The sequence below is a fragment of the Trachypithecus francoisi genome, unplaced genomic scaffold (assembly GCF_009764315.1).
Source record: "Trachypithecus francoisi isolate TF-2019V2 unplaced genomic scaffold, Tfra_2.0 Contig01621, whole genome shotgun sequence".
Taxonomy (NCBI): domain Eukaryota; kingdom Metazoa; phylum Chordata; class Mammalia; order Primates; family Cercopithecidae; genus Trachypithecus; species Trachypithecus francoisi.
In genome coordinates, this window is record NW_022681446.1 from 273,703 (window position 1) to 297,804 (window position 24,102).

The window sequence follows — 24,102 nt, forward strand, 5'->3', positions numbered from 1 at the left end:
AGCTGGAGAGACTGATGGAATGGTTCTGGGTGGTTCTAGGCACTTCCTGCAGATAGCCAGAGTGGAGACCCATGCGCACTGGTTCTCAAACCAGAATAGACATGAGACTTCCTGAGGAACTGACTCAGTCGGTCGGGGACCTGCAGCTCCGTCCTGAGGGGACTGGACCTGGGGGTGGCGCTGCGCTCAGGTGCCAAGGCTCCCTTCCCACACTTCAAAGCAAACTCACTGTGAGGAGGCTGGATGTGCCCCACAGAGATCCCCCCTTGTCCTAACACATCCAAATAGAAAACCCAGAGCAGGCCGAGTGTCTGGTGGGAGCTCAGTGGCCCAGGGCTCAGTAACTGTAGGGCTGTCCATCTTCCCTAAGACTGACCAGAAACTCGAACCTAGAAAACCTGCCTGTGACTTAAACGTTTCAAGAAGAGAAGCAGTTGTATGAATCAGCAAGTATTTACTTTAAATAATAAAAACTACAGTTTTATACCATACATATTTACAAAAATGCTTTGCTTTAGAAAAATAGACTCAATCACGGGACCATCACAGGTGGAGAACTTCCTGGTGAAGCTCTTGTGTTTTTTCCCCACACTGGAAACGTGCAGAGCAGCCTGTTCCTGCACACACGTTACTGCACCACTGCTACGTGCGGCCGCCCAGCTGTCTGCAGGCTGTGCTGACCGCTGCCTCTGTCTCCAGGAAGCAGAGGCAGACGTGATCCTTGCTGAGGAGGGCCATCGAGTCTCCGCTTAAATGCCAGCACAGAGAAAGCACTGCAAAGTCGCCTAGAGAGAGACAGGTGGCCAGAGGATTAGAGCGGGAGAAGCCCAGATTCTGGGGGATGGGCACCCCCTTGTCCTGCAGGCCAGCACAGTGCCTGGAGTGACCCACCTAAGCAGAGCCAGGGTGGAGCCCCAGAGCTGCCTCAAATCAGGGAGAGGCTGCTTCTAGCCCATAAAGCTGAGGGCAGCAGGTCCCCTGTGTGCCAGCCTTGAGGTTCGTGCAGACTCAGGGCTGGAGACAGCAGCTGGGCTTCAACAGTTCAGCCCGTGTGACGCCAGACTGCACAGAGCAAGCCTGCCATGTCCGTGGCCTCGGGGATGTGCTCACCTTCCCCAGGTACCTGCACCGACATGCAGCCTGCTGGGGACCACAGGTAGAGCCTGCTGCCTCCCGTGCAGATGGCCAGCCGCGGCTGCTGTGGGTCCCACTGAAACGTGCGCACTGGGGACAGCTGCTCGAGCACCGCGAACAGCCTCAGCTTCTGAATGTCCCAGACCCAGACGGCATTGGGGATGTTGTCTGAGGAAGGAAGGATGGCACCGGTGTCATCCCTGCCTGACTCCTCTGTGTCACCCTGCCCCTCGGCTCTGCCCCTTTGCTCTGCTGTTGACACCCCAGGAGGAGAGGGGAAGAACCGGTGGGGTGGGGCGGCTCCGCCCTGCAGTCTGGGTTCAGTTGGGCCCTGCAGGGCTCCCGGCCAGGGCCAGGATGGCCATCCCGGGCTGTAAAGGGCCCAAATGGGTTTCTTTTGTTTGTTGTTGTTGTTGTTTGTTTTTTCAGCCCTTTACAAATGGAGAAACCCTTAACAAAAGACGGGCTGCAGTGTGCCCAGCCCTGCTTTCTACCCAGCAGAGCAAAGCAAGTGAGCGAGGCGGAGGCCTCCTGGCTCATGTGTGGGTGGACCTGCAGCTGCTGCAGGACAGAAGGCCCAGCACCTCGGCTACTGCAGAAACATGGTAGGAGGTGCTGTGTAGGAACCTGCATTTAGATCTTCTTTTCCAGTTGCTTCTACACCTGGGGCCACAGGACACAGTAAGGGGTGAGACAGCACCCGCGTCAGCACAACTGACCATTCCTTGTCGCCAGGAAGTAGCTGTCAGGACTAAATGCCAGCATTCCTATGCCGATTTTCGGGTTTGCTCTGTCGGTAACAGGTTTCAGCGTCTGTAAGGAGACTGGAACAGAGGCGATCTCATCTAGAACACCAACAGGAAGAACATGCCATCGTCACCCTTTCAGGAAGTACGCACGCGGCTGAGAGGCTGCTGTGCCTGTGTTGGGCATCGCGAACCCAGCTCCTCTGTTCAAAGGGGAGGAAAGTGTGGCCCGAGGGCAGGAAGAGCTGAGCAGAGCCTGGCAGCCGCAGCGAGGGGCCTGCCCGCAAGTGCCCCAGATAAGAGCGGCACCATCACCTGCCAGGCCCGACTAGGTCGGGGGTGGACCCCACGTGCCGGGGGCTGACTGGAGAGGAGCATGGACAGGTCCCAGCTGCAATGTCAGCAGCTCCAACTCCCCGGCACTTTTCTTTCTGTCAGCTGCCAGCATCTGAGTTCACAGTCCCTTCCACCTCAGCATCAGTACCCTTAGACTTTCTGGCTGTGGGAAAACCATCATCACAGCAGAGGCAGGGGCTGTGGCACAAGGACGCCCCTGGGCTCCTGGGGAGCGCCTCCTGCGTGCCAGGCTGCGCCTGTCCTGACCCCTGTCCTGAGCACACACCGAGCCCCGGGGAGGGCCCATCAGCCCTCGGGGCACCGTTCCCTCTACCTGCAACCTTCAGATGCCCTCGTGCCCCTGTGGGGTGAGTGCTTTCTCTGTGCCCATTTCAGTGATGCGGAAACAGACACATAGGAAATGCCCAGAGTCAAGAGGCTGCATCAGAACCGGGCCTCAAGCCGGAGACAGCTCGGGAGCACTGCCGGCCTCCAGCCCCGCTCTGAGCACCACCCACGGAAACGCGTTTCTTTGAAAACCATCCCCCTCGGAGCTCCCGCTGTCAGATCCTGGTCTCCGGGCCTCATATTCAGTAACAGAAGCCGCGCCTTCATGGCCCACTACGCAATTCAGACCTCAGTCAACCTCCAGCCAACAGGCTGAGGGGCACGCTGGCTGGAAGCACGGAAAGGAAAAAAAATTTTTTTTTTAAACATAAAGAACATCCGACGTTTATCTGGACAATGAGGAATCTTGCATTAAAAAAGGAAAACCAACGTCATCACATGTGCTACTTACATTTACTCTCTGAGCTCGGGAGAGGGCCGGCCCCAGCCCCGGGGGGCGGGAAGGAGAGGCAGCCCAGCCCCAGCTGCGGGCTCTTCTGGGCCTCCTTATACACCACCTGAAAGACACAAGGTGGCCACGCCCAGCTCAGGACAGGGACCGGGAAGACGAGGATAGATGTGGCAAATGCCTGTGACGGCACATGGTCAACAGGCGTGTACCTGCCATGACACCTGGTCCTGCCACTGGGAGAAAGAGACGGAAACACGAATCCCACAGTCCCGAGAGCTGAGATCAGCAGCCACCCTCTCGCGTCCTGCCGGGGAACCCACCCTCTGAGACCCAGGCGGCAAACGTCTGCCCTGTGATTACAGACGGGAGGCCACTGCAGCCACCATAATCCAGCAAGGGAACGGGCTTGGCCACCTCACCGTAATAAGGGGATACACAGAACACTTGCGCCAAGACAGTGGAGGCCCCAGGAGCAGCAGACACAGACCTGAGGTGGGGGCATCTGTGCCCGAGAGCCTGGCAAGCACAGGAAAGCGGCCCAGGCTCAGTGGAAGGTGGGCAGCCCCCGTGCCCCTGACGAGCCCCAGGTAAGGGAGTCACCTGGCCTGGTTCGTGCCTTTAAAGCTTGGCGTGCTCTGCTGCTGTGTGGCGAAGGGATTTGGAGAATGCCAGAATCGCAGGCAAACCTTCAGGACCTGTGTGGCCAGCTCTGCTCTGGCTCATCTGTCCAGATGCCCTGGCCTCCAGCCACACAAACCACTGGCCACGTCAGGAGGCCCCTCTGCCTGAAACACCGTTTCTGCCCGGACACCGTGCGGCTCCTCAGCTCCTCCTCCTGGTCTGCACTTAAACACCCTCTGGGATGCGTCCCTGGCAGTGGTTGATCTGGAACACCCAGCCCCAGCCACTCACTGGCCTCTTCATCGAATCCAAGCCGCCTTTCACTCAGCTCTGCCGGTTACAGGTCAACACCAGGAGGGCAGCGTTTGTCTCTGGCTCCCGACTGTCTTCCAGGGCAGTGCCCACCGCACACAGAGGCGCGGCAAGTGCCCACTGCACACATGGATGCGTGGCCCACTCCTCGGGGCCCTTGCACTTCCTACTCCCTTGGCCTGGAACGCTCCCTCCCCGAACCCCTGAACATTGGTTCAGCATCTGTGCCTGATCCCTCGCTGGTGGCCACTCCCTGCCACCCCATGGAGACACCCAGCTCTCCAGCCCTTCCCTGTCTCTCCAGCCGCACTCTGCAGGTGCAGGTGTCTGTCTGTTCTCCTCTGGCTGCAGCCCAGAGCACAGTGCCTGGCACGACAGCAGATGCTCAGTGTTTGAGGGCAGGAGACCCCGACCACTCTGCACAGCACAGGGATCTGCATCCAGACAGACCACGAAGGAGATACCTGGGCTGGGGTGGCGGTGGCAGAGGCAGAGGACAGGCCAGGGCAAGGCCCACTTCAGACCCTTTGGACAGTGTGGAGGAGGAAGAACAAAGGCCAGGGCAGGGCCACACACGTGAAATGTCACAGTAGCAAGTTTACGGTGATGGAAGTGCCCGGTTTAAATAATAAACCACAATCAAGAAAGCAAAGGCGAAGGAGCGGTTTCCCACCGCCCTCCCCAGCAGCCTGCTCCGGCAGAAACACGTGTTCCAGACTTACTGTCTTGGGATTATTAATGGTTGCAGGATGCCCAAACTCCGTGATCATTTTCCAAGTCACGTGATTCAGGATGCGCACCTGAGGAAAGAAGCCACGCACAGGTGAGGCAGGGCCCGGCCGGCTGGGCAGTCGGACTTCCTGAGTGCCCTGCACTGGTTCCCACCTTTCCATCGTAGCTCCCAACCGCCAGGAACTGACTGCTGGGGCTCCAGGCCACAGACTTGATGCCCAGGGACCACTCGTAAGCGCTGTACGCGGACAACAACCGGCCGTCCAGTGAGTACAGCAGAATCTTGTACTGCAGATGAGACATTTCCGTTAATGATGAATACGTCCCATTCGCCGGGAACACGCCACAGAGGCGGGTGCTGCAGAGTGACACTGGTGCAGACAGCACAAAGCTGGCAGGACTGTCCGCATGGCCGCGGAAAAGCTGGAACTGCCAGCTAGAACTGAAACAGTCACTGGAGATGCAGTGAGAGCATGAGAAAAAGGGGAAATTGGGAGGTCAACCTAATGGCTCGCTGATAAAAGTTCAACTCGGCTGGGCACCGTGGCTCACGCCTGTAATCCCAGCACTTCGGGAGGCTGAAGCTGGCAGATCACTTGAACACAGAAGTTCAAGAGCAGTCTGGGCAACATGGTGAAACCCCATCTCTACAAAGAATACAAAAATTAGCCGGGCATGGTGGTGTATGCTTGTGGTCCCAGCTACTTGGGAGGCTGAGGTGGGAGGATCACTTGAGCCCAGGAGGTCAAGGCTGCAGTGGGCTGTGACCACACCACTGCACTCCAGCCTGGGTGACAGAGCAAAACCTTATCTTTTAAAACAAAGCTCAACTCGTTATCTGAAATAAGATAAAGCTAACTATATTGCAGCAGTCAGAAAGCATGAAATTCCGGGAAAAGCTCTCGAAAGCAAACATGTCACCTGGCCATCTTCATACCTCCAAGCAGGTGTCCCACACTGCCAGCACACAGCCGTTTGGGGCCCACTCGATCCCTGTGAGATCCTGGGTGTCCGTATCAAAATGCTTCCAAAGGAAGTGGAGGCAACATTAAATTTGGAAAATATTTTCGTAAATAAATAATTGCATTTATAACTTACGTTCTTAACACACTTAATTTTTTTATATAGAAATGGACAAAATCTCAACAGCTCTATCCTGGAAATGCAGGAAATCCCTGTGGGGCTGCTGCTAGGGCTGCACCCCCCACAGGTGCCAGCGTCAGTGCCTGGCCAGCCCACGAGGGCGGCTTGGTCTCCCCGCACCTGCACTCACGTGCACTCTCCCCGCTCACCTTTCCTTGCCTGGCCAGGCTCACTCCTTTAGACCCAGCTCAGACAAGTCCCTTCCAGAGCACTGCCTGGGTCCTGGGTTCTGTGCTCTGACAGCATTCCAGAGGTTGCTGTACCTTAATGATGGATTGTGCTGGAATCGTGTTCACATGTCTGCTGTGGGGGCACCTGGGCACCTGGCAGAGCACCCTGCCTAACGCAGGCCCTCAGTCAAGGTGAACTTCTATGTCCCCCCCACTCCCGACGTGGCACACACATGCGCAAACACCATCACACAGGACAAGGAAAAGGGCTCAAATGTGACAGCATCTTCACTTTTAAAACACCTGGGGGGCCGGGCGCGGTGGCTCAAGCCTGTAATCCCAGCACTTTGGGAGGCCGAGACGGGCGGATCACGAGGTCAGGAGATCGAGACCATCCTGGCTAATATGGTGAAACCCCGTCTCTACTTAAAAATACAAAAAAAAAAACTAGCCGGGCGAGGTGGCGGGCGCCTGTAGTCCCAGCTACTCGGGAGGCTGAGGCAGGAGAATGGCGTAAACCCGGGAGGCGGAACTTGCAGTGAGCTGAGATCCGGCCACTGCGCCCCAGCCTGGGTGGCAGAGCGAGACTCCGTCTCAAAAAGAAAAAAAAAAAAAAAAAAAAAACACCCGGGCATGTGTCCTTTTCACCAAGTCTCCTGAACACACAACCAGGTGCCACTGGAAGCGATTCACAGTGCACCTGCCCTTTGTTAATACAACATCACCTTGCTCCATATCCTACCAAAGATCCCCTGGAATCTGGAAAAGGATCTACTTCACTCAGTCCCTCCGCAGTCAACCAGGACAACTTTATTCCAGTCTGGGGGACGCCTTACCCGCAGGAGCTGCCAATCACTGCAGACGAAGATGCTCACGTAATCCTTGCAGTCGCGCCGTTCTGCCAGCGCCATGTAGCGGCCGTTCCTCGTGAAGGTGATTCCTGCGGGAAGAGGAAAATGCACTGAAATCAAGCGGCCACAAAATCAAGCAAGAGAAACCACAACAGTACTTCAGAAGGAAGGAGGAGGAAGAGAAAGCAGAGGTGGAAAGAAGGGAAATGGCACAATGCCGAGCACTGCTCCTCAGACACACAAGAACATTCTAGAGCAGAGGAGCCCCGAGGCACTATGGCTTCACCCCTCACAACACAGTGTGTGCTGGGGGAGGGTTGTACACACACAGGAACTGGTTTGCAAGACTCTGTGAAAAATACCAAGTGATGTGACCTCTGATCAATCACCAATGTGACTGAGAAACACAAGGCCTTTGAATTCCCCCATGGCTAAGCTGCGGGACACCCAGGGGTACCTCCAGCTAGGCAAAAGGCGGCTGGTTCCTGCCATGTTTATTTTACCTTTGAATTTAATTATTTGGAAGAAGTAAAGATGAAAATATGTGGCCAGGCATGGTGGCTCACGCCTATAATCCCAGCACTTTGGGAGGCTGAAGCAGGTGGATCGCTTGAACCCAGGAGTTTGAAAGGAGCCTGGACAACTTGGCGAAACCGTCTCTACAAAGTATCAGCCGGGTGTGGTGGTGTGTGCCTGTAGTCCCAGCTACTCAGGAGGCTGAGGTGAGAGGATCACTTAAGCCCAGGAGGTCAAGGCGGCACTGAGCTATGATTGCGTCACTGCACTCCAGCCTGGGTGACAGAGCAAGACCCTGTCTCAAAAAAATAATCATAAGACTAAAATGTGGAAGAAACTGTAGTTGAAAATGTTAGACTCTATTTGCCAGTTCTGTATTAGCTTAAAAAGCCCAGGCCAGAATTCATCATTCATGAGTGAAGAGAATACCTCAAATGACAAAACCGTGGTATCCACTCAAGAAATGTGTGTGTCTCATCTGGAGGGACGCTAATATTCCAACTATAAAAACGAAAAACAAGAGTGCGATTGCATTTCATTCAAATGCAATTTCTAAACCACTGGCAGCAACAGAGAAGAATGAAAGCATCATTCCAACCACGTAGCGTTTCATCCCGTGAAAGACACTGCGTGTTGTTCAGGACTCAGGAGTGGCGCCTCCCACTAGCTCTGCACTGTCCAGTTAGACGCGCTGGTGGTGGGCCACCCTGAGCCAGCCCCCTTTCTTCCAGATGGCTCACAGACTTCCACAAGGAAGGGACACTGGTCACATATCCCTCCGGGATGCCCAGAGATGACGGCAAGACCTCCCCCTTTTGCAGAGATCATATTTAGTCCACAGAAGAGAGAAAGCTCAGAACTGGATGTCTGAGGTGGGCCTCTCGACAGGCATCGGCTGGAAGGGGTCTGAACGCCCAGCTCTGCCACCAAGGTCAAGGGGACCGGCATCAACACCACTGTTCTTCCACGTCTTAGGCCACATTCTCTTGAGTCACTGTGGTCATGTTTTAAAAGGGGACTCCTGCCTTTCTGAGACACGCATGGAAATATTTACAGATGAAGCATGAGGAGACCTAAGACCTACTTCAAAAGAGCCCAAGGGGTGGGTGGATATAGGGAGAAACAGATGGGCTATGCGTTGATATGCTGTTGGGGTGGGTAGAGAGAGAAACAGGCTATGTGTTGATACGCTGTTGGTGGGGTGGGTAGAGAGAGAAACAGGCTATGTGTTGATACGCTGTTGGTGGGGTGGGTAGAGAGAGAAACAGGCTATGTGTTGATACGCTGTTGGTGGGGTGGGTAGAGAGAGAGACAGACGGGCTATGCGTTGATATGCTGTTGGGGTGGGTAGAGAGAGAAACAGGCTATGTGTTGATACGCTGTTGGTGGGGTGGGTAGAGAGAGAAACAGGCTATGTGTTGATACGCTGTTGGTGGGGTGGGTAGAGAGAGAGACAGATGGGCTATGCGTTGATATGCTGTTGGGGTGGGTAGAGAGAGAAACAGGCTATGTGTTGATATGCTGTTGGTGGGGTGGGTAGAGAGAGAGACAGACGGGCTATGCGTTGATATGCCGTGGGTGGGGTGGGTAGAGAGAAACAGACGGGCTATGCATTGATATGCTGTTGGTGGGGTGGGTAGAGAGAAAAACAGACGGGCTATGCGTTGATATGCTGTTGGGGTGGGTAGAGAGAAACAGACGGGCTATGCGTTGATATGCTGTTGGGGTGGGTAGAGAGAGAAACAGGCTATGTGTTGATATGCTGTTGGTGGGGTGGGTAGAGAGAGAAACAGACGGGCTATGCATTGATATGCTGTGGGTGGGGTGGGTAGAGAGAGAAACAGACAGGCTATGCGTTGATACGCCATGGGTGGGGTGGGTAGAGAGAAAAACAGACGGGCTATGCGTTGATATGCTGTTGACGCTAATTCTGCCTCTTTGAAACTTCCCGTGACAAAAAAGTCAAACAGCTGCAAAGAAATGGCTTTTGCGTGGCTCCCTCGGACTCACCCTGCAGACAAGCTTTTGGGTATTTGATGTAAGATATGGATTTTGTGCACAAGGACCAGACGGTTATCCGCAGCTGTTGGGGGAAAAGGGAAAGAGAAAGGAAACACTTCTTTAGCATCCTTAGAGACTGTCTCAATCTTCAACCCGCCCAAGCATCCCCAAGTACAGCCCTGACTGCTGGAGTGGATCTGTCAGGACCTGGGGGATCCCTACCCTCCTACAGGAATATTCAAATATATATTTTACTGTGGTTAAGGTAAATTTAGTGCTCTTGGTTTTCTGTTGTTGTTGTTTTATACCAATATTGAGTGACACAAAGTTAAATCTAAGTGCATTTTCGTTAGCTTTTTCAAAGTGACCACAGGTTGCAGGTTAAAATAACCCTGAGTTAATTAGAGAAAAATCTTGATCTAGAAACCACCACGTTAGGTCTCCTTTAAGGGAAGACAGAGGATCTGGAAATTGGATGCTGCCGCTCTGGGGCCCACCAGGGGGCTGTGAACCTGCATCTGCAGCCCTGAGGCTGGAGCAGTCACTCAACACCCGAGAAGGTGGCCGCCTACCTCCTGCACGTGCTCGCTGGCCCGGCTGCATCTGCAGAGGGTTCTAAAACATGCGCTGCTGGACTGTCCACCTTTCCACCCCCTTCCCTGACTCAGGGAGCTGAGAGCCGACTAGGCTGGCACGGTGAGGCCAAAAGATGATTTCCTAACCAGGCCGACGAGGCCGTGCCTGCTGGGGGAGAGGCACCGCAGTGGGTGGTCCCGCCCTCCCCCTGGCGGCGCCGCAGGACTTACAGGGCTGCCGCATCCCTCCACCTGCATTTCCCACTGAGACGCTGTGGAGCCCACCAGGGAACCATCATGCTTCCCGCATACCCGGCCCACTGATGAATCTGGTAGTTAACTGAAATGTGGCCCAGGTGTGGAGACACAAGGTATGGGGACACAAGGTGCAGGGACACAGGGCTGCGCGGCTCCGTGCGGGGTGGGGTGCTGACTGCCAGCTCCGTGTGTGTAAGGCAGGGGCCCTCGCTGAGGATGAGCCCCAGGGTGGGGACCGCCTCCAGCAGCGTAAGTGGAGCCGCACACAGCGTGTAGCATCGCGTGTCCACAATGTCACTCCTCCAAACGCTGCCAGGTTTTCAGTATAGGATATTAACAAATGAATTAATTTAAATGTCTACGCATCATCTCTTCTTACAAGAGAAAAGAAAATCTGGTGTGTGTAACTGTGTCTCCAAACAACATACACAGAGTTCAGGAGAAAAGTCCTGAACACACAGGTAGTGGATCAACGAGCTCCAGGGGTCACCGTGGCAGCACAGCCGGGCTCCAGTGCTGATGCTGAACCCAAAACACACTGGCCCTTCTGGGGACCGGCGCCTCGGAACTCCAGCTGGACAGAGCGCTTGCTCCTCTAACAGCTCCGCAAGCTGACCGGCGCCTCGGAACTCCAGCTGGACAGAGCGCTTGCTCCTCTACAGCTCCGCAAGCTGACCGGCGCCTCGGAACTCCAGCTGGACAGAGCGCTTGCTCCTCTAACAGCTCCGCAAGCTGAGGCCAAGGAGGGCGCTGGGGTCTGAGCGAGGAAGCGTGCTACTTCCCACCAGCGTGTCTGAGGCTGAAACCCTGCCCAAGCCTCTCAGCATCAGCAGGGCGGGGTAGAGTGCCCAAGCCTCTGGGCATCAGGAGCGTCCTTGTGCCACCCAGGGCAGAGACCCGCCTCCAGAGCCCACTGCAGAGTCACAGGAGAAAAGCACATCTCCCACCCATGGCCCTGCATCCCCGTGGGGTGCACCTGGCCGAGGCTGCCCACTCAGGCACATCTTAGGAAATGCACGGAGCACTTTAAGCCTCATTTTAACCTTCATCTCCCACAAAAACAAACAAAAAACCTTTCACAGATAACTGTTTGCAACTTTTAAAAACCCAGTAAGAAAAAAAGGTGGTTAAATATACACCTTCATCAGCGCTGTTACCTTCCACTGAGCACTGGAGAAGCCAGCAGAGACTCATGGGATGGGCTCCACAGCACCCAGCAGCAGGAAGAAAGAACCAGGGATCCACACCACGACCCAGTGTGCTCAGGAGGGAAGGAATGGGCTGCTGATCTACGCTACGACCCAGTGTGCTGAAGACGGAGGGAACGGGCCACTGATCCACACCACAACTCAGCATGCTCGGGGTGAGAGGAATGGGCTACGGATCCAGGCCACGACCCAGCACACTCAGGATGGAAGGAACAGGCCACTGATCCATGCCACGACCCAGCACTCTCAAGATAGAGGAACGCGCCACCGATCCACGCCATGACCCAGCACACTCAAAACCAGCCAGGCGCCAGCGGAAAGGAAGCAGACGCACAGCTCCACACACCACGGCTCTGTGCAGATGGGATTCCGAGGAGGCAGTGCTGCTTGCCCCGCAGCAGGTACCCGCTGCCGGGCACAGGTGGGAGACGGACTGAGCACAAGGGGCACGAGCAGCCCCGCACCATGGGGTAAACAGCCTCGGTCCTGATCGTGATGGCAACAACGTGCAAAGTGACTCACTCAGCTGTACTCTTAAAGTGGGTGAATTTTATTGCTTATAAATTGTTTTAATTGCCTTTATTCAGATATAAGAAAAAGTTTTCAGTCTGGATGTATTTTTTTTTTTTTTTTTTTTGAGACGGAGTCTCGCTCCATCGCCCAGGCTAGAGTGCAGTGGCCGGATCTCAGCTCACTGCAAGCTCCGCCTCCCAGGTTTCCGCCATTCTCCTGCTTCAGCCTCCCGAGTAGCTGGGACTACAGGCACCCGCCACCTCGCCCGGCTAGTTTTTTGTATTTTTTAGTAGAGACGGGGTTTCACCGTATTAGCCAGGATGGTCTCGATCTCCTGACCTCGTGATCCGCCCGTCTCGGCCTCCCAAAGTGCTGGGATTACAGGCTTGAGTCACCGCGCCCGGCCTGGATGTATTTTTAAAGCTAACTATAGGCTATTTACAATACACTCAAGTTTAAGGATGTAGAAATGTAGAAAAAGGTAAAAGGATAGAAAAAGACATTTCATGAAAATCCTAACCAAGAGAAAGGTGGCACTGCCGCATTCCCACCGGATAAATCAGACTCTGAAACAAAAAGAACCATGAGGCAGAAAGAGGAAAACTTTACAACAAAAGGCTTGGGCCACCATGAAATCATGAAAACTGCTTCGCTAGGAAATCTCTTTACAAACCGTTAAAAGTTTGTATGCAGCTAACAACAAAGTCTCAAAAATACATTTAAAAATCTGGCAGAGCTGGGCATACTGTTGTGCACCTGTAATCCCAGCTATACAGGAGGCTGGGAAGGAAGGATTACTTGAGTTTAGGAGTTCAAGACCAGCCTGGGAAACAAAGGGAGACCCCAACTCTACAAAAAAAAATTTTTTTAAACCTGACAGACTACAAGAGCAATGAAGAGAAATCAATCCTAGCAGATATTCAAACATACTACAGAACCTCAATAACGTAGACAGTGCGGCGTTGGCACATACGTGGACCAACAGTGGACCGGAATGGAAAACCAGAAACGATCCCGCAGGTATAACGGAATTGAGTTCCTGCTATAGCTGGTGAAGATAGTCTTCTAAATAAATGCTGCTGGGAGCTGGGCACGGTGGCTCACACCTGTAATCCCAGCACCGTGGGAGGCCGAGGTGGGCAGATCAACTGAGGTCGAGAGTTTGAGACCAGCCTGACCAACATGAGAAACCCCATCTCTACTAAAAATATAAAATTAGCCGCGCGTGGTGGCGCACACCTGTAGTCCCAGCTACTTGGGAGGCTGAGACAGGAAAATTGCTTGAACCTGGGAGGCGGAGGTTGCAGTGAGCCTGGATTGCACCACTGCACTCCAGCCTGGGGTACAAGAACGAAACTCCGTCTCAAAAAAAAAAAAATGCTGCTGGGAAAAGGTAGAAATGGATTCAGACCCCATACCATGCCCCACCATAAACTCCATGTGAACCTGCTTCATTTAAATGGAGCATGTGTGTGAGCGCATGTGTGAGCGCGTGTGTGTGAGCACACGTGTGAGAGTGAGCCTGTGTGAGCATATGAGCACACGTGTGAGTGAGCACGTGTATGAGCGCATGTGTGAGCACATGAGTATGTGAGTGCACATGTGAGAGTGAGCGTGTGAGTGCATGTGTGAGCGCGAGTGTGTGAGCACACATGTGAGAGTGAGCACGTGTGTGAGCGCATGTGTGAGCACATGAGTATGTGAGTGCACATGTGAGAGTGAGCGTGTGAGTGCATGTGTGAGCGCGAGTGTGTGAGCACACATGTGAGAGTGAGCACGTGTGTGAGCGCATGTGTGAGCACGAGTATGTGAGTGCACATGTGAGAGTGAGCGTGTGAGTGCATGTGTGAGCGCGTGTGTGAGCACACATGTGAGAGTGAGCACGTGTGTGAGCGCATGTGTGAGCACATGAGTATGTGAGTGCACACGTGAGAGTGAGCGTGTGAGTGCATGTGTGAGCGCGAGTGTGTGAGCACACATGTGAGAGTGAGCACGTGTGTGAGCGCATGTGTGAGCACATGAGTATGTGAGTGCACATGTGAGAGTGAGCGTGAGTGCATGTGTGAGCGCGAGTGTGTGAGCCACATGTGAGAGTGAGCACGTGTGTGAGCGCATGTGTGAGCACGTGAGTATGTGAGTGCACACGTGAGAGTGAGCGTGTGAGTGCATGTGTGAGCGCGAGTGTGTGACACATGTGAGAGTGAGCACGTGTGTGAGCGCATGTGTGAGCACATGAGTATGTGAGTGCACACGTGAGAGTGAGCGTGTGAGTGCATGTGTGAGCGCGAGTGTGTGAGCACACATGTGAGAGTGAGCACGTGTGTGAGCGCATGTGTGAGCACATGAGTATGTGAGTGCACATGTGAGAGTGAGCGTGTGAGTGCATGTGTGAGCGCGAGTGTGTGAGCACACATGAGAGTGAGCACGTGTGTGAGCGCATGTGTGAGCACATGAGTATGTGAGTGCACATGTGAGAGTGAGCGTGTGAGTGCATGTGTGAGCACATGAGTATGTGAGTGCACATGTGAGAGTGAGCGTGTGAGCGCATGTGAGAGCACGTGTGTGAGCGCATGTGAGAGCGCGTGTGTGAGCGCATGTGTGAGCGCGAGTGTGTGAGCACACATGAGAGTGAGCCTGTGTGAGCGCGATGTGTGAGCGCGTGTGTGTGAGCACACGTGTGAGAGTGAGCCTGTGTGAGCGCATGTGTGAGCGCATGTGAGAGCACGCGTGTGAGTGCATGTGTGAGCGCGAGTGTGTGAGCACACGTGTGAGAGTGAGCACGTGTGTGAGTGCATGTGTGAGCGCGAGTGTGTGAGCACACGTGTGAGAGTGAGCACGTGTGTGAGTGCATGTGTGAGCACGTGTGTGTGAGCACACGTGTGAGAGTGAGCACGTGTGTGAGCGCGTGTGTGAGCACGTGAGCATGTGTGTAATGAAACAAGCTAGGAAAGCACTCAACCTCACCAATAATTAGGGAAATGCAAACTAAATCCCAACTGCAGTATCATTTAGTCGCCTGGATGGAATCATTGTCATCCTGCCACAGAAGCCTTGGCAAATGAAACCTCTCCATCTGCTACGGCCAAGCAAGGCTCTCCTAGAGAGGCTCTCTGGGTATGTGCCCAGGAGACGTGGACAACACATTCCCAGCCACACAGTCCATGGAGACGCACGCGTCCGGCAGGGAAGGACTGAATGGCGTTCCTCACAAGGAAGGGAAGGCCCAGCGATGCCTGTCAACACGGAGGAGTCTAAAAACAGTGACGTGAAAAAGCAGCAGCAGAGACTGCCAAGTACGAGCCCTCTAAATCAACTTTCCACTGCACACCAAGCACTGTGGTGTTGAGACACATCTATACAGTGAGACTCAAGAACAGTGAGGATGTGATTCATGCAAGATGAGGGGCAAGGGTGCCCTCGGGTGGGGAGGGCATTGCTACGAGGGAGAGCAGGGCTCTGAAAGCATGGCGGTGTTCCATTGCAGGCCTAGGGTGAGCTGCTTTTGATGACTCACTGAACCTTGTCTAAAGGGCGCAAGCTTGCCTTTTCACGCTAAAGTGCAAGCAAGAGGCAGGGACGTCTCTCATGCTCCACAGCACCCTCATGTGGGGTGGTGCCTTCGGAGGGGACCCAGTGACCCCGCTAATCTCCGGACATGGGGTGGTGCCTTCGGAGGGGACCCAGTGGCCCCGCTAATCCTCAGAGAACGGGCCTGGTCCTCGCTCTTGTGAATGAGACTGATGGATGGTGCCTGCAGGCTCACTTCCTGGCCAGCAGGCACGTCTGGAATTCCGGTTTTGTTTCCTCACTTGCAGTCGTTTAAGTTTGCATGCAAAGTTAGAGACACATTTTGATATCTTGGTCAAGATGCCCCGTGCCATGAGGTTACCAGTCTTCGTCCACCACCTGGTCTTAACGTTTCCTCTAAGGCCACCAACAATGTGGTCATGACCTTAGTCTTAGGTTGAACAATGTCATCTAAATGTACTCTATGAAAAATCAGTTTGTCTGTAGCAAAGGTGTTTTCAATATTGGTGTGTGTGATATGGGAGGCTCAACAAAACCAGGTTTTCATACATCTTTTAACGTTTCTAAACTCTACAGATGGTAGTTTTCCTTCTGGGCCATTTAATAAGAGAATACAACAAGGCTGACCCCATGCTGTGAGCCTTCTGGAGGACAGATTTAGGCCCAAAGCATCACAGGCCTGAAGACTGTTCGACTCAGCTGCATGAGAAGCTCAGATTATCCTCTCTGAAACACTTAGGCCGAAAGCGTCTTCCAATGTCAATACACAGTGCGGACATGTGTGGGCCTTTGTTTCCTGTCTTATTCTCTGACAGCTCATAATAGCAGACATTCGATTTAGACTGTTTTTTAAAATTTAAACTGAAAAAGATGTAAACCCATCCAGCCATCTGAAGCAGTTGATTCAGCAACCCCTCATGGCCAGATAAAACTTTATCCCAGCCGATGCCAGCTTGAAAAAAGTCGAAGGAAACCCTACAGGGCGTCTGCAGCCTCATGCTGGGAGAAATCCTCCCACGTGCCATCAGCTACGCGGTGTGCGCCCCGCATTGGGACGGCGGACCCGCCCGGTGTGCGCGGCGCAGCGGGACGGAGAGTTGCCGAGGTGCAGCCAGCAGCCCAGATGGCTATGAGCACTCAGTGGACTTGGGCCCAAACACTGGGATCTAACCCCATCAGAAAAGCAAGATTCTGATGGGGTTAAAAAAAAATATTTTTCTGTATCTTAAAAAGACACCGCGGGCACCAAAGACCTGGTATCTAAACACTTGACATATACCTAATTTTAACTTAAAATGCAGTTTCCTATCCCAGATCCCTCTGATTTACTCTTGGATGTCAACATTCCCCTCTGCACGGAGGCTGGTGTGCGGTACCTACAGCAGGTGAATCAGCAGCTGCCGACGCCCAGAGCCACCCCCAAGACCCGGCTCCTGAAGGGAAAGTGTGAGCCAGCTCATATCACAGGGCATTTTCTATCGCTGAATAGGGACTACCAAAATCCTAAAAAATCTAAATTAAGATTTTAAAAATGTTTTTTCTTTAAAACTGGACAAAAGATCAGACAATAATACTTAGTGGCTTGTAATGTTCTGACCTAAAATATACACACCACTATATACGCTCCCAGCCCCCCTCCACCCCCCCAATCTATTGGCCACTCAGGAGCCACCTCAGTCATCAGACCCAGGGCAGCAGACAGTGCCTGTGTTCACGACACCCTTATCTGACTCAGTAACAGCCTAAAGCATGGGCAGTGGTGCTGGCAATCTGGATATGCCAAGGAAAAGCCGCAAGGCGCTTCCTTTAAATGAGAAGCTGAAAGTTCTTGACACAACAAGGAAAGAAAAAAACAGTCCTATACTGAGGTTGTTGCTAAGATCTTCAGTAAGAACAAATCTTCTATCCATGCAATTATAAACAGTATATTGTTATCCTTGTTCTATATGATTATTGCTGCTAATCTCTAACTGTATCTAATTTATAAATTAAATGTATCACAGGTATGCTGTATAGGAAAAAACATAGGAAATACAGGGTTTGGTATGATCTGAATCCCCTGGTGGTCTCAGAATGCATCCCCTGGGGATAAGCAGAGACTAGCACACTCCAAACATTCCCCTCACACTCCCCAGCTGTTTTGGGAGCAGAGGACAGGATTACACGGCCAATGAGGTGCCCTGAGGCTGACACTTACATGGAATTCCGTGGTGTTGAGAATGTGGCGCCCGTCCGGGCTCCAGCACGAGGCCACCAGCCCGGCCGAGCCCTCGTCTATTTTGCAGTGCCATTCGGGCTGCTCTAAAGACCAGACCTGGATTGAGAGAAGAAAGAAACACACAAGTGCAAACTCATCAGCACTCGACAGCGAGGCCTCGCCGACAGACAGCTGGCTTAAAACCAGTGGAGACCCAATCGCACAGGATGTCTTACAACCTTTCATGACGAAGGGCTGGTACGGGGTTCCACTGTAAAAGTAAGCCACGCTTCTTGGTGATTTCATTTCGTTGTCGTTTTAAAACAGTTTATTCACATTGTCATTCCTAAGACCTCATTCAGTTAAGCTTTGGACACATAAGAAAACATGACTTCTTAGGACTTCCTGAAGCACACCATGTCCAAGTGGCTAGACTGCTGTCTGTCAACACCTCCTGTTTCTCAACTATATTGCTTAGAAATTAAGACTACATTAGTTTCCTTAGTTTAAATGTTCTTGAACTTCAGAGAACATTATAATTTTAAAAGCAAACTGGCTTTGAGCTGCACTGACTTTTTTTTCCAAACTAGAAAGGCACAGAACAAAACCCCTCCTTCCAAGTGGCACTCAGAAGGTGTCCAGATTCTAGGCGACGCAGCAGCACACACCTGCACCAGCCCTCGCTTGTACATGGCGCATAGGATGAAGAGTGAGTCGGCCGACCACTCGATGTGCTGGATCTGGTCTAGGCACGTGTACAGCTGAAGGATCTGAAGGGTGTTCACATCCCGGACCACTAACCGGTACTGGACACAGGAAGCCTAAAAAATACGAGAAAGCAGGCACCTGACATTCTCCACTCCAAAAGAGGGGGGCTTTGGAATGCTACTGCCCCGGCCTTCAGTGACTGTGGCCTTGTCTCCTGCCAGAGGTTTCACGTCTAGATCATCAGTGACATCCCCAGCCCCTAAAGATCAGTTCCTACAAGGGTAATGTTGAAATATACAAACCAGGTATTGTTTTGGTTTTTTTTTGAGACGGAGTCTCACTCTGTCGCCCAGGCTGGAGTGCAGTGACGCGATCTCCGCTCACTGCAAGCTCCGCCGCCTCCCGGGTTCACGCCATTCTCCTGCCTCAGACTCCCGAGCAGATGGGACTACAGGCGCCCGCCACCACGCCCGGCTAATTTTTTTTGTATTTTTAGTAGAGACGGAGTTTCACCATGTTTGCCAGGATGGTCTCGATCTCCTGACCTTGTGATCCGCCTGCCTCGGCCTCCCAAAGTGCTGGGATTACAGGCGTGAGCCACCGCGTCTGGCCAAAAGTATGTTTTAACTCGCCACTTAAAGCTTTAAGACATTTTTAACTGTATGTCAAAAACTAAACTTATATGGGAAGTAGCACTGAGAAAAAGCTCTTCTGTGAACTAATAACCAAAATCCTCTCCTAGTTTTATAAACACTTTTAGACAATTTCCTCAAATTTATAAAGGATAAGAATCAAGGCTTCCCAGTTCACAAGGAAAACGGCAAGGAACGCCACAATCCTCTTATGCAGTGCCGAACTCAGAGCCAAAACAACAGAAGATCAAAAGACAGGCTTTCACTTCTGCACAAGTAAAGACACTTCATATAATGCTCATTTATCTCCGTTAACCTATTCCTAATACAAAACAGGAAATGTTTAAGTGTTAGCACTATTTTCTTAAAGATAGTTTCTTCATGTCCGTATTTGTTGATTATGTCCCTATCTAAGCAAACAATTTCAAGTATAAATAACACCTGAGTACTCACCTGCTGATTGTATATTATACTACAGTTTAAAGATCAAGAACTGATTTTTAAATGTTAACTGCTTCATTAGTTTTACTTATCAAGGTCAAACTAGTTTGTGTTTTATGAACGGATACCAAAAGAGAAAGCCACATTAGTTTTCCATCGGAAAGAAGAGAGACGGGCGGGTGATTGCAGATTGGAACGAGCAGCTATCACAGCCCTTACTTTCTCACACTGTAGCTTTGAAAACTGTGATCAGTTACAGTAAATTCCTTATGACATGGAATATTTTTACCAACACCTTGAGGAACCATATAAACTCTACTGCAAGATACTAAAACGAGAAGCATGGACCTGCTGTCCCCAGTCCTCAGGGCTTTCAAGAAGATTCCAGTAACAGATCATTACCAAGTGTTTCAGGGTATTTTGACCAGAGCGTAGGAGCCGGAAAAAACACCCAAGTTAGGCAAGCAAATGTACTCTTTCTCCTTATAATTCACTGGAATTTTCACAAATGGTAAAAACAAAAAACAACCCTCTAATTTAATTGGGGAGGGGGCACGTTGAAAAATATACCAAGGCTGAGGTGCCATGTAAACTAATGAGGTTTTCTGTTTTGTAGCTGATGATATTTTATGTGATTTGGAATAAAACCTCCATGAAGAGGTAAAAACGTAATTTGAGAGTTAAACTCTCAAAGGCTAGACAGAGCACAGGACTGTCAGGGGAGGCAAAACCTGAAAAAGCATCCTGACGCATCAGTCAGTTAGCAGAGGTGGTGGGTAAAGAAAACGAAGCCCACTTTTTAGGAGGCATGTTTTTTCTTAGTGGCTTTCCAATGTCAATTATCCCCCTTCTGAGGACATATGTACTCGGCATCTGGGTTATCCCCCTATTCTGAGGATATACACTACTAGGCATCCAGGTACATACACTTTATGTTTTGAAGCTTAAAAGGTATAGCTCTGTGATTTAAGCACCTTTCTGCCACCCATGGAACGAAGACTTCAAATCCCAGCCATGAGGACAACTGTTTCCCTACCTGGGGATGGAATACTAGTATTTAAATCATTTATTCGGCATGTGGTAGAAGAGAAGAGAATTTGAGGAGAAGTAGAGATGACAAAGTAGCCACACCACTTACCAGTTTACAGGCAACAGAATGATCAATTTGCCTTTTGTGACAAAATAACAACCAAGAGCCGACATCTCCTATACCCTCACCTGTGTGCAGTCGGCCCTGCAGATAACCACCTTTCCAAGGGCACCTCCCCAGACCCCCCACCTGCCTAGGGTATCTTCCTGGGTCCCGCACCTGTCTGGGGCACTTGCTCAGGCCCTGCACCTGCCCCGGGTACCTGCCCGGGCCCCGCACCTGTCCGGGCACCGCACCTGCAGGATCCCCGAGCTGCCTCCATCCCCTGGGCCACGCGGCCGCCCCCGGCCCTGCCCGCCGGGGACGCTGGCACCGAGGATGTCCTACCCGCGACCCAGGTCCCCGCCGCTCACCAGGTACTTGCCGTCCGGGGAGAACTTGCAGAGCAAGCTGGAGAGCTTGAACACCTCGGAGAAGTTCATGGCCGCCGCCTGCCGCGGGCGCCACCCTGCGCCCGAAAACCCGCGGGACCCCCGGGCGCGCTGGAGTCCGCAACCGCCTCCGCCGGCCTCCGAGGCCGGAAGTCAGAAAGTGGAAGTGAGCTGCAGCCTATCAGCGCCGCAGGGGGCCGCGCAGCATTGTGGGGCTTGTAGTTCTTTTACCGCAGCGCTGTAAAGGAAACGCCCACGTTTCTTCCGACCAGGGATTTCTGACCCGAGAACCTTACCTCAAGGCCGGGAGGCCTTGGGGTCCTCTCCAGCTAGGGCTGCGGATAAAAATGTAGGAAGCACAGTAACACTTGAATTTCAGATTAACAATAAATCGTTTTCTAGTTATAGGTATGTTCCCAAATATTGCACGGAACATGCTAATACGGAAAAATTACTCGCTAATCTGAAATTCAAATTTAATTGGGCGACCTGTGTGTCTGCGTGTGTATACACATGCATATATATTTATATTTATATGTAAATGTATGTTTACATGTAAATATATGTTTGCATACAAATGTATCTTTAATATGTAATACGATGTCTGTCGCACATATATTATATCGTGTATGTAATGTATAAGTATTTATTTCGTTTGCTTGGGGTTTTGTTTGCTTTTGCTGAGTCCGGCCCCGCTACCTGCCTCCTGGCCCTTGCCTCACTCTCCAGTGCCACTGAGATCAAGGAGAAAACGAATTTGCCGCTGACTGGGCGGAGCGAGGGCGTGGATCGCGGGCACCGCCGGTGCCTCACCCGCGCGCATCTGGGCTGGCACTGGGCGAAGAACTGTGCGGGTCCGGGACCTGGGGGCCCAGCTGCAGCCGCCCCAGGCACCGGAGAGCGAGCTCCTGCGCGAGCGAGCGGTCCGCAGGTCTCGCAGGCTCAAGGCCGTGCCTCGTCCTCTGCCCTACTCCGGACCCCGGTCCTCTTCCCTAGACAGCGGCCCCCTCCACCCCTGGCTCCCGCAGGCCGCTAGTAGTCCGCGCCAGGCCCCGCGGGCGCCTCGAGGGCCCCCCAGACGCACAGACCCTGACATCCCCGCCTGGCCCTGGGTTCTGGGAGCTGAGAGCCGGCCAGGGTCTTGCTCGCACCTCCGGGCGCCCAGCCTCGCGTCTGTTCCCCGCGGACGCCCCAACCTCCCCGGGGGAATGGATGATGGTGGGCGCGCGTCCTACTCTGGCGGTGCCGGCCTTTTCTATTCCCAACTGGACCCAAACCCCTGCATGGGATTCGTCTTTGTGTCCCCACCCCGTGCGCCCAGCAAACAGTGGGTGAGCCATAAAGATGTGCGGAAGTCAGCCGGACCCTCCCGGTCAGGCGCGGACCTGCTGCGGCCAGAGAACCCAGTCTGCACCAGTCCGGCTCGCTCGCGACGCCTAGGGCTTCACTGACGCCACCTTCCAAGACGTGGGGGTAACCATGGGCAGAGGGCATCGGTTCGGAGCCACATCACGGGCCCCATAAGCATCAGACCATAAACAGCGCCGCCACTGACCGCCGCTCGGAACTCGCCCAGCACGTCCGGTCCCCTAGCCAGGGCCTGGTGTGCGTGATCTAGGGCCCTGGAGGCCCCAGTGGCCTAGGAGGAGCAGGCAAGCGGGACGGCGGGTGCCGCCAGCCGGAAGGGAGTCTCGGCCTGACCTAGCGCGGGTCTGGTGCGCGCAGAGAGCAACTCCAAGCGCACCGACGCCCGCGAGCTCCTTCCAAACACCGGAGGGGATCCAGAGCCCGAGCCCACAGGCGGCGGCCGGGGGAGGGAGCAGGGTGCTGGCCGCCGCCCGGGAGTGTTCGCGTCCTGAGTGACCCCTGGAAGGACATGGGGCCCAAACCCCGGCTGGGGTTGGGAGAGCAGCCCCCAGAGGGTCTCCGCGGGATCCTCTGCCGGGCGGGGCCGCGGCTTCACAGGCGGAGTGGGTGGCAAGCCCTGCTTAGCGGACTGCAGCCGTTCCCCTCCTCCCGGCCCTGGGGCGGCGCCCCTCACCCCTGTTCCCCGCCCCTCACCCCAGTTCCCCGCCGGCCACATCCCCTGCCCCCTGGATTCCAAGCGCCCCGCGCGCCGAGGGGCCCAGCGCCAGTGGCGGCGGCCCGGAGAGACCCGGGTGTCGGGAAAGATGGGCCGTCTGGGGGACAGCAGGGAGTCCGGGGGAAACGCAGGCGTCGGGCGCAGAGTCGGAACCGGCGTCCCCAGCCCAGCCGAAGGTCGCGGTCGGGTCTGACCGCGGGAGGGGCCCTAGCGCCCGACCTGCTTCGGCCCTGAGTGGGCGGCCTCGCCGGGCTGGGAAGGAGAGACGCGCGCCAAACGGCGGCGGGAAGGAGGCGGGGCAGAGTGCGCCCGGGACCCCGACTCGGACGCGGCCATCTGGGGAGGCGGAGCGCCGGGAGGAGACCTTGGCCCCGCCGCGACTCGGTGGCCCGCGCTGCCTTCCCGCGCGCCGGGCTAAAAAGGCGCTAACGCCGGCGGCCGCCTACTCCCCGCGGCGCCTCCCCTCCCCGCGCCCATATAACCCGCCTAGGGGCCGGGCCGCCCGCCCTGCCTCCCCGCCCGCGCACCCGCCCCGAGGTCTGCGCGCCCGCGAAGGGGACGCAGCGAAGCCGGGGCCCGCGCCAGGCCGGTCGGGACGGACGCCGATGCCCGGGGCTGCGACGGCTGCAGGTAGGAGGGCCGGGGCCGGGGCGCGGTTCGGCTCCGTAGGCGGGAGCTGGAGCGCAGCGCTGGGCAGGCACCTGGGCTCGCGGCTCCGAAGCTGGGAAGTGAGGGGAGGGCGATCGCGGACGAGCTGGGACAAGGCGACACAGGGCCCCCCTCGGAGTTGGACGGGCCTCTGGGACTTGGCGCTCGCGAGGGGCTGGAGCGGCCAGAGTCGAGACTGCGAGGAGATGCGGGTCCTGCCCTCAGCTCCGGCCGCCTTTGGCGCCAAAGACAGCCCCGCAGGGGTTCCGGGAGGGCCCTCCTCCTGCTGTCCCCTCTCCACCCCGGGCTCCGAGGGCCGTTGGCAGGGTAACCCCGGGAAGAGACAGGGGTGCGGGGCGCGGGTGCAGGTGGAAATCGCCAGCAAGCTCCTCCCCGCCCGCGCGCTCCCTCTGACCTGCAGGGCTGTGC

At 54.3% G+C, this 24,102-nt stretch overlaps 2 protein-coding genes across 5 annotated transcripts in view; one reads left to right on the forward strand and one right to left on the reverse strand.

Annotated features, from left to right (window-relative positions):
* Positions 1 to 432: 432 nt before the first annotated feature.
* WRAP73 (WD repeat containing, antisense to TP73) lies at positions 433 to 21,110 on the reverse strand. Of its 3 annotated transcripts, none has more exons than XM_033195828.1 (12): positions 20,925 to 21,110; positions 18,309 to 18,461; positions 17,641 to 17,757; positions 9,371 to 9,443; positions 6,830 to 6,933; positions 5,618 to 5,704; positions 4,834 to 4,968; positions 4,671 to 4,748; positions 3,016 to 3,121; positions 1,854 to 1,958; positions 1,111 to 1,302; positions 433 to 785 (listed from the first exon to the last, which is right to left on the reverse strand). In XM_033195828.1, exons 1-12 carry the CDS (start codon positions 20,991 to 20,993, stop codon positions 643 to 645), a joined length of 1,362 nt encoding a protein of 453 aa, XP_033051719.1. In that variant the 5' UTR covers positions 20,994 to 21,110; the 3' UTR covers positions 433 to 642. The 3 variants fall into 3 exon arrangements, with proteins under 3 accessions (XP_033051719.1, XP_033051710.1, XP_033051729.1); XM_033195819.1 differs by having other exon boundaries at positions 1,854 to 1,979; XM_033195838.1 differs by lacking the exon at positions 1,111 to 1,302 and having other exon boundaries at positions 434 to 785; positions 1,854 to 1,979.
* Positions 21,111 to 23,091: 1,981 nt separating this feature from the next.
* The window catches only part of TP73 (tumor protein p73), a 90,627-nt gene continuing 89,616 nt past the window's right edge, over positions 23,092 to 24,102 (forward strand). Inside the window, exon 1 of one of the 2 annotated variants that reach the window (XM_033195877.1) lies at positions 23,092 to 23,655. The gene's annotated coding sequence lies outside the window, so the exon portion shown is untranslated. The remainder of the gene's footprint in view (positions 23,656 to 24,102) is intronic. The other variant, XM_033195862.1, reaches the window with a different exon arrangement.